At 39.1% G+C, this 17,628-nt stretch overlaps 1 protein-coding gene across 2 annotated transcripts; it reads right to left on the reverse strand.

The window, feature by feature from the left end:
- Positions 1-8,596: 8,596 nt before the first annotated feature.
- LOC122068050 (protein IQ-DOMAIN 21-like) lies at positions 8,597-15,924 on the reverse strand. Of its 2 annotated transcripts, none has more exons than XM_042631882.1 (5): positions 15,678-15,924; positions 15,404-15,533; positions 12,701-13,006; positions 11,807-12,193; positions 8,597-9,574 (listed from the first exon to the last, which is right to left on the reverse strand). In XM_042631882.1, the coding sequence occupies exons 2-5, from the start codon at positions 15,476-15,478 to the stop codon at positions 8,945-8,947; spliced, it is 1,398 nt and encodes a 465-aa protein (XP_042487816.1). In that variant the 5' UTR covers positions 15,479-15,533; positions 15,678-15,924; the 3' UTR covers positions 8,597-8,944. The 2 variants fall into 2 exon arrangements, with proteins under 2 accessions (XP_042487816.1, XP_042487815.1); XM_042631881.1 differs by having other exon boundaries at positions 8,597-9,580; positions 15,678-15,923.
- Between the last annotated feature and the right edge of the window lie 1,704 nt (positions 15,925-17,628).

Genomic DNA, 17,628 nt, shown 5'->3' on the forward strand with positions numbered 1-17,628 from the left:
GATATAATTAAATGAATGCCAAACAATTGCCTTGAAACAAGGCCAAACGTCCTCTCCCCACTTACTTGTAGCGTACAAGGATTCTCGTTTGGTACGGGTGAGATCCGGAGCGAATCGGGTAGGATTTGGTGAACCTAACATAATTGAGCGGGGTTAGTACTTCACCATTTTAGAATCAAAATTAATGAAATCCGATGTCAAAATCGTGTTTAGAACGTCAAAAGAAGGTCACACGTCCGATTTGGGTTCGATCGGACATAAGGATCACCTTCGGGCCGCACGGGTGGGTCAGACAAGTGGGTTGTCTACCCACCGGTTTTACCCACCGGTTTGGGACCGGTGGGTAGGGACCCACCGGTAGTACCCGTCGGTTGGGCCAGGGACCCCTTGCTAGGACCGGCGGGTAGGTACCCGCCGGTTGTACCCGCCGGTGGTACCCGCCGGTTGGGCCCGAAGGCCCCCCTGCCTTCTCAGGTGGGTACCCACAAGCGGGTAGGAGCCCACCGGTTGTACCCACCGGTCTTGGCGGAAAAGACACTGTTTCTTCCCCGCTTTCTCCATTCTTTGGGGAATCAAATGGGGCTTTTCCCCACCCATTCTTCACACCTTCAAGGTCCTATAGGATGATTCTAACCTAGATCTAGGTTAGATTCAAGTGAGGGAAACCATCTTACCTTCTTTGCTCAAGAATGACTTCAAACCCTCCAAATCACTTCAAACTCACAATGCTTCTTCTACCTTGTCAATATCTCTTCAAATTCTTCAAGATCAACACATAAATCATCTATTAAACCTTAGATTCATCATTTCAAAGGATATTTACAAGCTCTCAAGAAACCATACTCAAATCAAGGGTTTAAAGCTTGGGTATGGTGAATGTTCACAAAACCCAACTTTTCTTACCTCCAACTGTAGATCTAGAGTTGAAGATCACTCTCCCGGCACCGGAATGGGAAGACCGAGCTTCGGCGCCGCTGAAATCCCCCTTTTCTTCCTCTTCCTTCTCTTCCTTTCTTCTTCCCTTTCTTTTCTCTCTCCTCTTTACTTTCCTCACCAACGTATGAGGGTAATAAATGGAAAGAAAAGAAAATCATAAAGCCTTATATACCATTCCTAATTAAGTGAATAGTGCACTTGGATGGGTCACTCAGGTGGGTGCACCCACCTGTCATACCCACCTGAGAGTCAAAACTTGGGATTTTGACCGGGTTCGGACCTCGGCGTGAACCCCACCCCAAGCATATGATGTAGCATACGTATATACCTTAAAATACGGATATAATACCTATTTTATCCGTACATAGCCTTATGGTAGGTGCACGTACACGGTTTGGGCACTCCCGTCTCTTCTGGCACTGGCTCGGACTTGTCGGGCCAGCCGGTGTTTAAGGTCACCCGTTCCATCATAGCCCATAAGGAACCCGCTCTAATTTCCTTTGGCTCGGTTCCTGCATGGTTAAACCGGTTCAACCGCGAAATCAGACCGGGTTTAAGAAGCAGGGTATTACAGTTATCACCTAGGAAGATGAGATAACCACTTGTTGAGCGCCTATCATCAGGGCACCCTGCCCAGTCAGCATCACTAAAGGCCTGTAGAATTAAGGGGCTTGAAGCTTGAAGATGAAGACTAAAATCAACAGTTTGCTTAAGGTATCAAAGTATACGTTTTACAGTTGTCCAATGTTCTACAGTTGGAGAATGCATAAATTGGCAAACTTTATTCACAGAATAGGAGATTTTAGGTCTAGTAATAGTAACATATTGTAAAGCTCCAACAGTACTTCGATATAAAGTAACATCCTCAAAAGGATCCCCAGAGAACTTGGAAAGACTAATTCCAGTAGCAGCAGGAGTAGAGCAGCCCTTCGCACCATCCATTTTAGTCTGATGAAGAATATCAACAATATACTTGGGGTTAAGAAAGATATCAGTGGATGTAGATGTGGCCTCAATACCCAAAAAGTAATGAAAAAGACCAAGATCCTTCAGCTTGAACTCCAAATTAAGATCATGAATGAGGGAATTAATCAAAGTAGCATCACTCCCGGTGACAATTATGTCATTGACATAGACTAAAACTAATGTGATATGACCATTAAGATGAGAAACAAATAAAGAGGCATCAGATTTAGCACTTTGATAACCCAAAGCAAGAAGCTTACTGCTAAGACATTGAAACCATGCCCTTGGTGCTTGTTTGAGGCCATACAAAGCCTTATGAAGACGACATATATGAGTAAACTTTGCCGGATCCACAAAACCAGGAGGTTGTGACATATAAACCTCTTCACTTAAGATGCCATTTAAGAAGGCATTATTAACATCAAGTTGTCTTAAATTCCAACTTTTGGAGAGAGCTAATGTGAGAACAACACGAATAGTGACAGGCTTGATTACCGGACTGAAGGTTTCATTGAAATCAATCCCTTCAGTTTGATTGAAGCCCTTAGCGACCAAGCGTGCCTTGTAACGATCAATAGATCCATCCAGTTTCCTTTTAATCAGAAAAACCCATTTACAGCCAACGATGTTCACAGTGGGAGAAGAAGGAACTAACGACCAAGTCCCATTCCTTAATAGAGCGTTATACTCATCAAGCACAGCAGCACGCCAGTGGGCGGACTTATTAACTTGGGTAAAGGATGTAGCTTTAGAATCAAGAGAGGGAGAAAGGGAAGAAGAGAGGTAAGCAACATGATCTGGAAATTGTTTAGGCTTACCAATATTATCTCTAGTACGTGTAACCATCAAATGAGGTGCCAGAATAGAGGTGACAACAGATTCATCTTCTAATAGAGGAGAAGTGAAGGTGGATGGAGCAAGAGATGATGTAGGTGGGACAAGAGGTGATGGGGATGGAGCTAAAGGTACAGGTGGAGAAGATGCAAGAGGAATAGAACTAGTAGATACATTTTGAGTAGTAGAGGAAGGAAGTTGTAGGTGGGTAGCATTTTCAGCAAAAGGAAACAAACCTTCATTGAAGATGACATGACGAGATATGTAGACATGACCAGAAGAGATATCAAGACATTGATAGCCCTTGTGCTAGCTGCTATAACCAATGAAGACACTACACGTTGATCGGGGTTGAAGTTTATGAGCATTGTAAGGGCGAAGATGAGGAAAACATGCACAACCATAAACTTTGAGAATAGAATAATCCGGTGAGGACTTGAAAAGAACCTCCCAAGGAGACCGATGATGTAATACTGGAGTAGGCAACCTATTAATAAGAAACACAGCAGCAGCAAATGCATCTTCCCAATATTCCAGAGGAACCATAGCCCGAGCCATCATTATGAGACCATTTTCAACAATATGGCAATGTTTTCTTTCAGCAGTACCGTTCTGTTCAGAGGTATGATGGTAGGAAACCTGATGTAGAACACCTGTAGAGGCTAAGAGGGAAGAGACTTTTCTATATTCTCCGCCCCAATCGGTTTGCAAAACCGTAATATGGCGTTCAAAAAATTTTTCTACTTGTTTTTGAAAACGAAGAAAGATGGAGAAAACATCAGATTTATGAGACATTGGGAAGAGCCAGTGTATTTACTAAAATCATCAATAAAGCTAACATAGTATCTATTGCCACGAACTGAACAATCATGGGAGGGACCCCATACATCGGAATGAACAAGATCAAAAGGATGCAATGATACAGAATTTGATTTTGAAAAAGGAAGCTTATGGGACTTGCCTAAAGGACAAGAATTACAAAATGAAACATGACGTGTTCCTTGAAGAGAAATTTTATTAGTTGCAATCAGTTTGTGAAGCACTCTTGAGGATGGGTGACCCAACCTTTGATGCCAAGTGTCAATAGAGACACGCTCACCAACGAGAGCAGTAGCAGAAGAGAAAGTAGAATTTGAAGATGAAGCCGGAGAAGGATTAAGCCGGTACAATCCATTGTCAAGGCTGCCTTGCAGTAGAACTTGGCCCGAAAGTCGATCCTTAACAAAACAAGAAGTCGGATGAAATTCAAAGACAACATCATTATCCTTTGTAAATTGAGAAACACTAAGGAGATTTTTTGTCATAGAAGGGACATGAAGAACATCATTGAGATGCAAAATCCGATCAGTAGAAAGTAATTTTGAAAAACCAATATTAGAGATTTGCAAACCTTGACCATTGCCAATACGAACAAGATCAGAATCATTGTAACTAGAATGCTCAGAAAGGCCATTGAGATCAGAAGCAATGTGGTTTGTAGCACCTGAGTCAGGAAACCAAGCATCGGTGATAGTAGCAACAGTTGTCGCGGAAAATGCCGATGGTGAAGATGTAGAGTAAGTAGAGTCAAACCGATGATAACAATTTAAGGCCATATGACTAACCTTGCCACAAATCTAACATTTTGGGCGATACTAATTAGGAGAGTTCGAAGAAGACATGCCTCGGCCACGGCCACGGCCACGGCCACGACCTCGACCTCGGCCTCGGTTGAACAGATTTCTCTCAGACCATTGATTTCTCGGATGGGGAGCGCGGTTACCTCTCTGACTAGGAACAAAAGCAGCGTTTGCAGAGGGAGGAAAGAAATCCTCAGAGATCTGGCGACCTAAGCGAATCTCATGGCTCAAAAGCATACCTCGTAGATCAGCCAAGGAAAGTGAATCAAATCTTGTGGAAATGGCAGTGACAAAGGAGTCAAATTCATGTCCAAGACCAGTAAAAATGTGAAGAATAAGATCCGATTCAGCCACAGATTCTGCTATGGCAGCAAGTTTGTCAGCTATTGTCTTCATGTTCTGGAGAAATACCGAGACAGTGAGATTACGCTTCTTTTCGGTCTGCAACTGGAGACGAAGTTGCATAACCTGAGATCTTAAGTGAGAAGCAAAAATGCCTTCTAATGATTTCTAGGCAGCACTTGAAGTAGAACATCCAACGATTTGAGCAAGAACAGATTCGGTGAGGGAAGAAAGAATCCAGCCAAGAAGGAGTTGATCTTGTCGATTCCAAGCAAGGAACTCCAGATTTGAAACGAGATCTGTTGTGGTTGGATTTGCAGATGAAACGATTTCTTGAGGACAAGCAGTAGATCTATCAAGAAACCACATTAATCCATGACCACAAAAAATTGGAAGAAGTTGAGACTTCCACAGAAGAAAATTGTTTTGATCTAAGCGAACAGATATAGGATGGATTAATTTGCAAAAGCAGAGAAGATTGTTTGAGAAGAAGAAAAGGAGTTTGAAGAAGAAGCTGAGGAAGCCATTAGACTACACGCTCTGATACCATGAAAGATGATGTTTAGGAGTTTTCCCAAATACTCAATTTGAGTGGGAAGAGTTTGTATTTATATGTAAAGAATTTGAACAGTCCACTAGAGTTACAAGAGAGAAAGTTAGTTACAATACAGTTCATATGTATGATGACGTCTCATTCTACGGACACTAGCTAGGTAACATTATCTTAAGAGAAAAAAAATCTGAAATTAATGGCCGGAATCCTAGAATCTTCCCACATTCTGCCGACAGTAACAGTAACTTTGTATATCCCTGTACTTGAACATAGTTATCTTGCTGCCATATGTCCTACTATAAACATAGGATTTTATTTTTGTCGTTATCTCTTTTATCTCTTTATTTTTGAGAGAAAACCGATAGAAAAACGCCAAGTAAACATAGCCCTCAGATCAAAGTCTTCATACGATAAGTATCAGTTTCATATGACCAACAAATGATAATGGGGTGGTCTCAATTTTTTTTTTTTTTATTTAAGGAAAATTGCTTCATGGTAATTATTATAGCCCTCAAACCAAAGCCTTTATATGATGGCAAGCAACGATTGAGCAACAAATAATAGTGGGACATGTCAACTCTAACTCACAACCAATAGACTTGGGAAGTGATGAGGCAAGGATTTCCTTTTAAAAGGCTATCAAACCGTTGGCACATAAATCACTTCTTAACCACTAGAATATATGTCAACCATCTTACTGATTCAAATTTTATCCTAACAAATACTAGAATTTCTCTTAATAATAATAGTCCATCTAAAGAGGATTGCTAGAATTTTTTTTTTTTTTAATATTGTAATAATTAATTGACAGAAGAATTTAGATGTGATAGTGAACAGCATTTCAAATTTCTTATAAATAGGAGAAGATAAGTAGGATGGTAAATTCACAAGTGGACCCTTCACCATGAGTGATGATGAGCACATTTATGTTTGAAATCTAGTGTAGTAAAACATGCATGTTACATATTTAGAATGGAGCTACCTTAGGTTTTACTCTCTTTTTACAGGTTTTATAATTTTAGGGCCTTAAGGACTATTGGACGCTATATCTCCAATTTTACACGTAAAGAGGTCCTATTTCTTTACATGGTTATGAAGAGAACGAAATTCTGAGCAAGATGGGCCTGTTCAATTGCAAGTACACATTCGTTTGGCTAACCGTATAAGTGATTATTCTTTTCGGGTCAGAAAAAGAATAATGAATCAGAATTGAACTGAGATGCAGAACCAGTCCATCTGTAGTTGTCCCAAGGGTATAAGGAATATTCTAAATACCAACAAGGATCGATGGACTACATCCTTAAGTGATTAAAGATTCGATTTTGGTAACAACTACCTAGGTAGTTGGTGAGTTGTGGTGTGCAAAATCCCTTGCTTATTAGGAGGTCTTAAGTTCGAAATTCTTAGCCGCCATTTTGTTGCAAGTTTGAAGAAGAGAGAGAGAAAATAAAGAGAAAAAATAGGAAAGAAGAAGAAAAAAAAAAGACAAGGGCATGGATGGAATTTTCTATTAAAATAGAATATTGTCTAAATCCAAATAAGAAAAATCGGCCAAAGCGAGTTTCTTGTGCAAGAAGAGAGAGAAAAATCGTGGGAGATCTCTCTCCACATGTTTTCTCTCTTCTCTCTCCTCCACATCATCAGCCAGATAAAAAAATCTTTTTTTTAGAAGCTAAAATCGTTAGCTTCCCTTCCACATTCTCTATATAATAGAATTAACACAAGGGGAGGAGGCACTTCATTCTTCTTCTAGGATTTTTTTTCTTAGTTGCTCTATCTATTTCTCTAGTTTTCTCTTTCTCTAGCTCTAGTTCTAAGTTTATGCTTTAAACACTTTTGTAAGTTCTTTTTATTCAATTAATGCAAGCACTTTTGTTTTTGATTCAGTCTTTTATTTTTATTGTTTAAACAATTGAAGTTGTAATTTTCAAGTTCTAGTTCTAGGCTTAGTTCTAGGTGCAAGAACAAGCTATGAAGCATGTCTTTCAAGTTCAATTTTTTTCTTCAGATTTGTTTTCTCTAATACTAGAAATTTCATATTTGGTTTATTCCAAATCTGGTTTTAGTACTGGTAGTATCTCAAATCGATCAAGTTTTCAGTTCAAGGGTTGAAGTTCAAGTAAGTAGGCTCCTTCAGTAGTCTTCGCTTCCCCCTCTCATTTTCTCTTCTGACTACCCTTTCTTTCTTAATTTAAGATTTTAATTTCAGTCGTTACATTGTTGCTATCCATTTCCCCCAAGGTTCATGGCTAGTGTATATGTTGGCTTTGCCCCTCCTAACCATAGAACCATCATTTTATTATTTTTATTTTAATTGTTTCCCTTTCCCTAAAGCCAAGTAAAAGTAACCCTTGTAAGAGTGACTCTCTGGTCAAGTAGGGAAGCTTATATTATGATGCATCCCTCGGGCTCAATAGAGAAACCTACTTGTGAGTCTCTCTCTAGCTTTATCCCCTTTCTTTTACTTTATTTTTATTTTAGCATTTTTTTTCCTTCATTGCTTTTTAATTGCGTGGAGTGTTTATTTTCAGCTATTTATTTATTTAATTTTAATTGCGTGGCTTGCGTATTTAAATTCTTAGATGACAAATGGTTAGGAAGTTATTTTAGATACATATGTTTAGAACAGTAATTAGAATTAGATCACAACCATTAATCAGTTCACTTTTGCATTATTAAAAGAAGTAAAAAAAATAAAGTGGCTACTCTCCCTGTGTTCGACCCGCAGCTACACTGATCCGTACGCTTGCGGTTACATTTTAAAATCTCAAACAAGTGACAAATACTTTCCCCAATTTTTTTAGAAAACTTCACCTATGTAAAGGAATCACTTTTGATATTAAAAACGAAAAACAAAACGTAAACACAAGCACGCATAAATTTGCCTTCAAAAGAGTTGAGCTTTTGACATTTTAGAGCTTCAAAACCCCAAGGAGGTAGCAGAATTGGCAAAGAACCTTTGCCTTAGGAAGCGTGTAGTTCTGAATTCAACTCTTCTGACCCTCTTAGTGTCACTCACACAGGAGTGCCTAGTGTTCTTCACTACTTTTGGTGAAAGTTGAATGGTTCTCATTCAACCTCGATATGACCCAATCCATACAATTATAGGGTCAGTATGGACCTGTGGGACTAGACAGGTCAAAGGCCTGGATAGTCATCATTAGCAAAATAAATTGCACATTTCTATCTGAAGAAATGACTGAGGAGAGAAACTTACCAAATGTGTGGGTGGTGATGGGAATAAAAATGTTCAAAAAGTTGAAGGCCTACTTAGATTATCACGTGGCATACATTTAAGGTTGTGTATATACATAAACAAGTCCATAAATAGAATTATCACAAAATATAACATAAATATAAACACCCACAATTGCATATAATACATGTTATAATGTAAAATATAGACATTTATACAATAAAAGGTGTAAAATCTAGACATAGGTGGAGGAACATAATAATATGAGAATATTTTACGAAAGTAGTCCAATCACAATCCAAAACAATTTAGGCCGAAATCCAGTTCTAAGACTTTTGAGGAAGAAACAATATAATTCCAAGATTAAGGGCCTATCCATTGAGCCCAGTCCACCACCAACATATTTCACTAAGCCCACCTGCAAACTCAAGACTTCAAGAGCAATGGAAGACGAAGACAAGGATTATCACAATACGCAAATGGTTATTACCTTAACCCTCAAAATGATCCCAAGTCGTACCTATTGCCAAAAGGCAGTACATGGTAGTCGCGGTTGCCATCACCGCCGCCGCTTGAATCCGGACCAGAACCACCATGCTTTCGTATCTGCGGGGGGAGTCCATTTGCTTTTGGGCTTGGGCTTCTTGGAGCCTGATAGGTTACTACTGTTCCTCCACCCGAACTTGACGAATCACAACCCGATGTTGCAGTAGACCCACCCCGAGTTGATGGGTTCCACTGGGGTCCAACATTAACCCGCTGCTTGACTGGACCCTGGCTGCGTAACTTAGCTTTTGCAGATTGGGTAGGGGCCATGTAGCTAGGGATGTTGTCTGAGCCCGTCTGGCGCTGCTGCCGTGACTGGTACTGGGCCGAATCAAATAGGCTCCCATTTCGGCCCATGTTTGATGGATCCGCACGAGTAGGGGTGACCGTATCCAGCTCAACCGTCTTTTCGGATATGTCATCTGTATTGGTGTGGGGTAGGGGGACGTACGAACCATCCTGTGCTGACAAATGGCGTGTGTGCCATGGTTGTGATACCATCCAACGCTCTAGCCAATTCCATCCCCATTGTGCCTTCTCAGATTCCTCAGAGTAGGATCTAGAGTTGGCAACATTCTGATGCTGTTGCTGTCAAGGTTTTATACAAAAAATGCCTCCTATAAGTAAGGGTGTGAATTGCAAACCGAAATTGTTTATCTAATCATTTAAATTGATCAAAAACTAATTGGTTCGGTTTTGGCTCTGAGAGGTGAAAACGTTTAAACTATCAGTTTTGAACCTACTAAAACCTATTAGAACCACCCTGGCCTTGGGAAAATTCGATCCTAAAAAGCATGTTCATTCCCAATTGGGCCCAAAATTGTTGACTCAAACCGACAATAAAATCAAAATCAAAATTGATGAAAACCGTTTAACACCATTAAATCAGTTATTAATGGGTCACGATATAAGAATTATTTAATAAATGGTTCAGTTTTGATTTCTACCATTCACACATCGAATCGATTAACCCAAACCAAACCTATTAACAGCCCATGTTACCTATAAGTTTATATATGAATTCTATATGTGATCAAATCATCATGGGCTAAAACAAATCAGGCCCAATATAAGTACCACGGGCTTTGGACCACTTGGTAGTTGTTGTTAGTGATGTAAGTTTGACCTTGACACTCCGAACCTGGCCTGGCCCACCTTGTGCCCGAATAAGGCCTAATTTAAGATTTCTAGCCCTGAGAGCGGGTTAAGGTTGAAAAACACTGACCCTAGGGTAGGGTAGGGTTGGGTTGGACTTGGGTTGAGGCTTAGATCCAGCCCGGTTCTTATCACTATCATGATTTATATAATATAATTTAGAGTTATCATCCTATCCTTTTATTCAAAATAATGAAATTTCGATCATTAATTATTATGGTCAAGTAGGGGTGTCAACCGGTCAGGCCGGTTCGGTTTCGGTCGGGCTTAATCGGGCTTGAAGACTTTCAAAGGCTACACCGTGTCCGCCCATTTAACTAATCGGGCTTAGTTATTGAGGGCATGGTACACTTTATATTCGGTCGGTCGGTCTCGGGTTATAATCGGGCCACCTTAATCGGGCTTTAGTCGGGCCTTAACCGGGCTACGGACATGTTTAATGTTAAACGGGCTTTAACCGGTTTTTAAACGGGCCCTCTTTAAAATGTGCTATTATATTCCCGCCCACTTATGCAAGCCCAAAAAAATGACAATAAATCAATAAATGATACCAAATATAACCATTATTTAAAATGTGAACATGTCTTTACTTTTTAGTTTTTATTCTTTAATTTGGGGGGTAAAATAGGTATTCTACAATCATTAAAGGGTCGGGCCAAGTCGGTGCACAATAGGCCGGTCTCGGTCGGGCGTTATTCGGTCGGTCTCGGTCGGGCGCCCGACGGTTCAAGTAGCAAAACCAAGACCGACCATTTATAAACGGGCCGGGCTCAAGCCCGACACGTTTAATAAACGGTCCGGGCCGGGCCGGTCTTTAAACGGTCGGTCCCGGTCGGTTTACCCGGTTCGGGCCACAAATTGACACCCCTATGGTCAAGTGTCTTGAATATCTATTATCATGTTAAACTTCATAATTTTGATTGTGTTATTGATCATCTGATCTTACCAAAAAACAAAGAAGGGTCAATCAAGGTTAGCCCGACCATGATAAAAATCAGGGCCAATTAGAGCCCACCCAACCCAACCTTGCCTAATTAGGGTCAATTAGGACCAAATTGGATTGACACAAGCCCAATAGGATTGGGCCTAGGTATGAACCCGGTAGGGTTGGGTTGGGCCTAAGTTGAATTTTGGAGATTTAGGGTTGGATTAGGGTTTTAAGATACCTGACCCAATCCAAATTGTTGCTATAAACACTTGAAAGTAAAGGCAAGAGATGGATGACCTGATAGAAGGCATAAGCAAGGGCTCCTTCTCTCCTAAAAGTGGCATCACTTTTCAGGTCAAGCAGACCATGATCACCTGATCTATTAGTGTTTCTCTTTTTTACTTTTTTTTTTTTTTTAATAATGCACAGCACATAAATGGTAAAAACAGGTCAATCAAGGTTAGCCCAACCTTGAAAAAAATCAGGGCCAATTAGAGCCCACCCAACCCAACCTTGCCTAATTAGGGTCAATTAGGACCAAACTGGGTTGACACAAACCCCATAGGATTGGGCCTAGGCATGAACCCAGTTGGGTTGGGTTGGGTTGGGTTGATTTGGGTTGGGCCTAGATTGAATTTTGGGGATCTACGGTTGGATTAGGGTTTAAAGAAACCCGACCTAACCCAAATAGTTGCTGTAAACACTGAAAGTAAAGGTAAGAGATGGATGACCTGATAGGAGAAGGCATAAGCAAGGGCTCTTTCTCTCCTAAAAGTGGCATCGCTTTTGCGCTGAGATTTCTCCTTTATGGTCTCCAAGCTCTGGTTCCTACCATCCCAACTGCTTTCCCTCCCAGACTTAGTTGCATACATATATGGGCTCTGGTTCTTCAACCATTGTTGTTGTCCTTCTTCACCTTCTCCTTCATCTTGATCTTCCTTGGTCCTCTGTAATTTCTCATGGGTCAATTGAAGCCTTCTAGCTCTTACTCTTGCCTGCACACGTACCAATGCTTGCATACACCTCATTGTCATCTGGGCTTGCTTCCTCACATTGTGACCCCTCACTAGGGCCTGTAACCTCACCAGTCCCTTTAATGCCCTCAAAGCACGTCTGGCCTACATTCGTACAACACCAATCACCCTCAAAATTTATTCCATTTTAAGAGAGAAATATTAGAGAGACTGAGAAAGGTTTTGGATTTTGGTTACACTAATATGGGTGATTTATATGAACCCTTATGGTTTAGCTCACTTTGAGAGATAGGCTCAATTCAATCATTGTGGGAGTGGTTAGGACTCGATGGACTACTATAAGTAGTAACTTTATGCTCCCTGCAGTCACAATATGTGAGACACAATTACTCACATAGCTGTGGGACAGATTTGTGAGGGAGACTATACAAAATTTGTTCATGGGACTCATTTTCAAGTGCGAGAAGCCTGAGTTCGTGGTTAAAGCTAGTGGGGGCTTCCCAAATTATATTACAAGTATGTTTCTCCTCCTATAAGGTCACATGGTTCATTTGTTTTTCTCAGTAACAACTTTTCAATGATAGTGAGTGCTCTAAGGTCTGAGAAAGGAAGATCCTTCGATTTATTTCCCCAACAAGAGGTACTACTTACCAGGTAGCCTCTGTAAAAAGATTGGATGAGAATGGCAGCTTTATCTTCCTTGGAAAGGCGGCCATAACCTGCTAATCGGACAACTTTGGCGGCAGCTTGAGCTGCTGCAACGGCAGCTTCCGCCGCTGCAGCGGTGGCAACAGCTACAGCAATTGCGTGATTTCTGTCTTCAGTGGTCACTGTAGATTGTTCTGATGGGCTTTCATAATTTGTAGCATCATCAGGTGAAGTTTCAGTTGGAAAATTCTCAAATGAGACTGTATCTGGAGTCACTGCGGGCTCCCATTTCTCCACCAGAATCGGTTTCTGCAAATCCAGATTATAACCAATAATTAATTAGAACTTAGAATTAATCAAACACCCATTTCATAATCTCCAATTCATATATATAGTATCTGGAATATGATGGAGAAGTATCATAAAGAAGCACATGATGGATGGCGACAAAGGAGCAAGAAGGGTTGTGGGTGTAATGGAGGCACCATTGTCTCTAATGTCCCTATCGCTACAGTTGTACAAAAGGGACCAATCCGTGAAGTAATTGAAACTCATATTGTTACAGATTATTCCAGAATATAGAACATCTTTGCTTCTGGATGTCAAAAATCTGAATTTGATTCGCATCTATGCCCGTTTTGAGTGTATCTGATTTGAATTCGAATAACTTAGAACATAATTTATCCGATTTGAAAAGATAATCATCTATTAGTAAAAATTAAAGTAATTAATGATTTTGAAGGTTCTTGCCTTCTTGAAGATTGACGGGTTCTGTAAAATGAAGAAAATAGGTAAAGCAATTGAATGATTGAGAATGAATCAATTCAATGGGGGAAACAAGGCTGGGATAACCCGATTCAAGGATGTTAGTGGACAGTCAAAAATATGTACTTAATTCGTAAATGGATCCAATTTGCATCTGATCTAATCACATCTCCTAGTTTCCGTAAAAGTTCGGTCTGATCCTGATCAGCCAGAATCGGGATCAGTTCTTAATTGGTGGGAATCTGGTTTCCATATAAGATCAGTCCGATCCGGGTCAGTCTGAATTGGGGGATGCAATCCCATTTTCAAACCCTGTTGGTAATATATATGGTAGGATCTGAACAGCCGGTTGTTGATAAAGCAAATTCTTAATTTGAAATTATTTATAACTATAAAGTCTTCCCTTCCTAATTTGATTTTTTATTTTTCCCTTTTCTTCTCCCATCCATCATTCAAAATTTCATTCAATTTTGTAGCTAATGTCTTCCTTTATTTATTTATTTATTTTTTTAAGCAATGTCATCCTCTTGCTAGAAAATTAATTTTTAGTATAGCTAATATTAATTGCCACATGCTATACATAAATTTATTCCTAATCCACTACTCAAAGATAATTTTGTTCTACTCATATTTTTTTTATTTTTTCTTACCCTAATATTTGCCAATTGGCCTATGCAAATGTCTTAACTTCCTCCATTTGTTTCCATGTAAAATGGCAAAAGAAAAGAAAAAAATTCTGTAAAATAAGATTTCAACTATCTGTTTAGAGTAAAATGTAAAAAACGATACTGAAAATGCAAATTTTTCATGTAAAATATGATTTGCATGGAAAATTTTACAACGAAACAAATAGGATTAATAATAAGAGACATTTTGCCACAACACCAAATTATTATTTACCTCTCATTCAGGATTATTTTTATTATATTTTGTCTCCTTTATGATCATTTGGACCCATCACCAACGTAGATGTTTCCGTTGTCCAAACCACCACATTGATGTGGTATATAGATTCATCCCCACATTCGTGTCATGGGGAATCTTCCCCCATTTGCTTATTAAAGACACACTCATTTCTTAATCAAACATATGGGATTGAGTTCTCTGTCCATCTGCATAGTTTATGTTAGCACCACCCAATGTCTATTTCTCTCCTCTCTCCTCTCTCCTCTCTCCTCTCTCCTCTCTCCTCTCTCCTGTGAAATGACGCTAATATACACTATATAGCCTTGCAGCATTCTTTTTCCCTAAATAATACAATAACATATTTGGGTTTAGGATTTGATAAAGCTTATGGGACTCATCCCACTGTGAGCCTTTGTAGAGCTTCATCTCCAAGCAAATAGCAACCTGGGTTAATATATTTCCATGTTATGGGTTTTGCCTGATCCTAAAATCCTAGCATGGTTAAGGGCGTGTGCTTTGTCTAATTTGGGTCAACACAACCTTCCTCAAACAAAGTTATATATTAGCCATTAATCTCTACCAAAAAGGAAAAAAAGCAATTAATGGTCGGTGGGAGCTTTGCTGTTAATTGGAAGACAGAAGGGTAGCAGAAACTGGTCTAACATGAACAATTGGACAAAAGAACTGTTCAATTGTTTAATTTGCAAGTAAAGGATTGTCCATATCCATTAATGAATCAATGAAGATAACCCTTTTGAAATCATTCTCCCTTCATGCATCCAAAACAGTCCCTATCTAAGTAGGATTATTATTGGCTTTTGGCCATTAGCCAGAAGCCACAACCACAAAAATGTCAAATCAATATGCATCATTAATGCCTAAAAACTTCAAGATCTGTTGATTGTATTGTGCAAATTCCCAGAAACTGTTCTTAGTTTTTCCTTATCAATTCAAGTGATGACGAAGATAAATTTCATATTTACCATGAATGCAGAACAATTGGAACTGGAAAACAGAGAAATGAGAAGAGAATACCTTCTTGTCCAAATCTTTAGGAGACGATTTGAATACTTTCTTCACTGTCGTGAACCAGTTTCCTTTCTTCCCCATTCTGCTTGAAGAAACAGAGAAGCCAGATCGCCAACGATTCCCAAAATTTATAAACCTGAATTGAAGAAACAAATCAAACAGATCATCATTCTAAAATGTTTTCCTTGAAACAAAAAAATCTCAAAATCATTTAAATCATAGGAAAGAAAATCGGTAACTTGCCGCCTAAAATCCATAAAAAAAATGAAGAAAAACGAACCAGATTGGGAGAGTAAACTCAGTCCGTTCTGCTACTTCTTTAAATCTTCACTTCTGAGCTCGATCTCCATTACATTTCTCTCTTTGATCAGAGAGAGAATCATATTTGGTAGGTCGGAGAGGATAGAGATTAAAGAGAGAAGAAGAAGAAGAGTGAAAGAGAAGGGAAGAGAGGGAATGGAAAGAGTAGTGTAAGGAGTGGGGTATAGCTGTAGCCTGTAGCTCGCAGGTAGTAACTGCAAGCCCGCGCAATTGCCGTTCGTATTTATGGTTGTCACGAGAGGATTTCTAAGGTCTCCACTCTCTACGCCTTACGGTCTACCTCATCGTCAGAACGACTCGTACTCCACTATCATGGATTTAGTGTACGGCATCGGATCAGGTATCGACGATGTGAATCTGAAATCGAAATCGTTTATCGAAATCAAATCGAGCCATTTATACCAAAACTACAAAACCATTTAGTAAATGATTCAATTCTGATTTCAAGTTTCAAGCTGATTAGCCAAACAAGTCGAAAATGGACCGAGCCGTTTAACCCGTTGGTTTCAAATCGAATTGAAACCATAAAAATCAAACCATTTAAACCATCAAAATCGATCCGATTAATCTGTTTAACAATTAAATAAGGCAGAGGCAGAGGTAGAATCGGCATATCAGTTCCAAAAAGATAAAAACCCTAAAGTAAAAACGATTGGGATTTTGAAGCTTTGGTATGCTTGCGTGATTGGATGTATAATGTGACTTTTGGAGGTAATATTTTTTCTTTCAACCTCGTATGAAATTATTTGGACATTAATTTCATATTCTAAGTAATTATTTTCTTCCTTTATATAGTTGAGGCGGATGAAGAGTAATTATCTAAAGCCATGGAAGATATGTTTTCAAAGCCTTCTATTCCTACTTTAACATCATCCACCACTACTATCGGTGTTCATTAGTATTTAGTAATTTTGTTTGCATTTCACATTCTCAATATTGAATCGTTTATCACAAAAAGAAAATTTTAGTAAACATGTGAATAAACTAACAAATCGGTTACTAACTGTTTATAAACTGTATGAAATAAACCAAAACCGAAACCTTTAAAAATCATGAAATCGAAACTATTTAAAAATTGTGGAACAGAAATTGTTTATTAAAAGGTTGCGGTTTCAGAAAATGCAACCGTTTAGTAAATGGTGCGGTTTTAGTTTGAGCCAAATAAATGTGATCCGAATCGAACCGCACCATCTAAATCGAAACATAACCAACTAACACCTTTAGTGTCGACCATCCTAGAAATTGATACAATACCGATACTTAATTACTTATAGACATGGATTGATCAGTATCTGACAGTTTTGCCCTTAATTTTTGCAAAAATTGAGATATGTATCAGTTTGGCAAATCTCCGCGGTTGAACAGTACTGATCAAGGGTAAAAAAAAGTAAAAAAATATCATTTTTTTTAAGAAAAAGCAGGAGTATTTCTATTCGATATAGGATATGATACCGATTTCTTTCCAAATTGTAATGATTCTGGGAATGGTTGATATCCATTCTGATACCATGCTGTAAAACCATGAGTGTGATACCATGCAGTATATGTTGATCCATGTAGTATCGATTGCTACCTTGAACCATGCTTACTATTGCCCTGTGGTTTTAGAAGATGGGATTGGGTTGTATGCATTGACCATATCTGATCGAATCGGAAGGTTGTTTTGCTTTTAATATGACCTAAAACAAATACAAACCGAGGCAAAATTGCATAAAAACCAACCCATTCAGTTCTTGTTTGAAAAAGAGGTTCTTATTCAATTTCGGTTTTCACATGTATTTGAATCGGAACAAAAAAAAAAAAAAAAAACTCTCTCTCTCTCACAAATTTACTCTTTCTCAGACAAGGGCTCCTCTATGGTAGAAATTTAACACAATAACATTCTCGTGAAATGTAAGTGTTGCCAAATT

This window comes from Macadamia integrifolia, unplaced genomic scaffold (genome assembly GCF_013358625.1).
Source record: "Macadamia integrifolia cultivar HAES 741 unplaced genomic scaffold, SCU_Mint_v3 scaffold337, whole genome shotgun sequence".
NCBI classification, from domain to species: domain Eukaryota; kingdom Viridiplantae; phylum Streptophyta; class Magnoliopsida; order Proteales; family Proteaceae; genus Macadamia; species Macadamia integrifolia.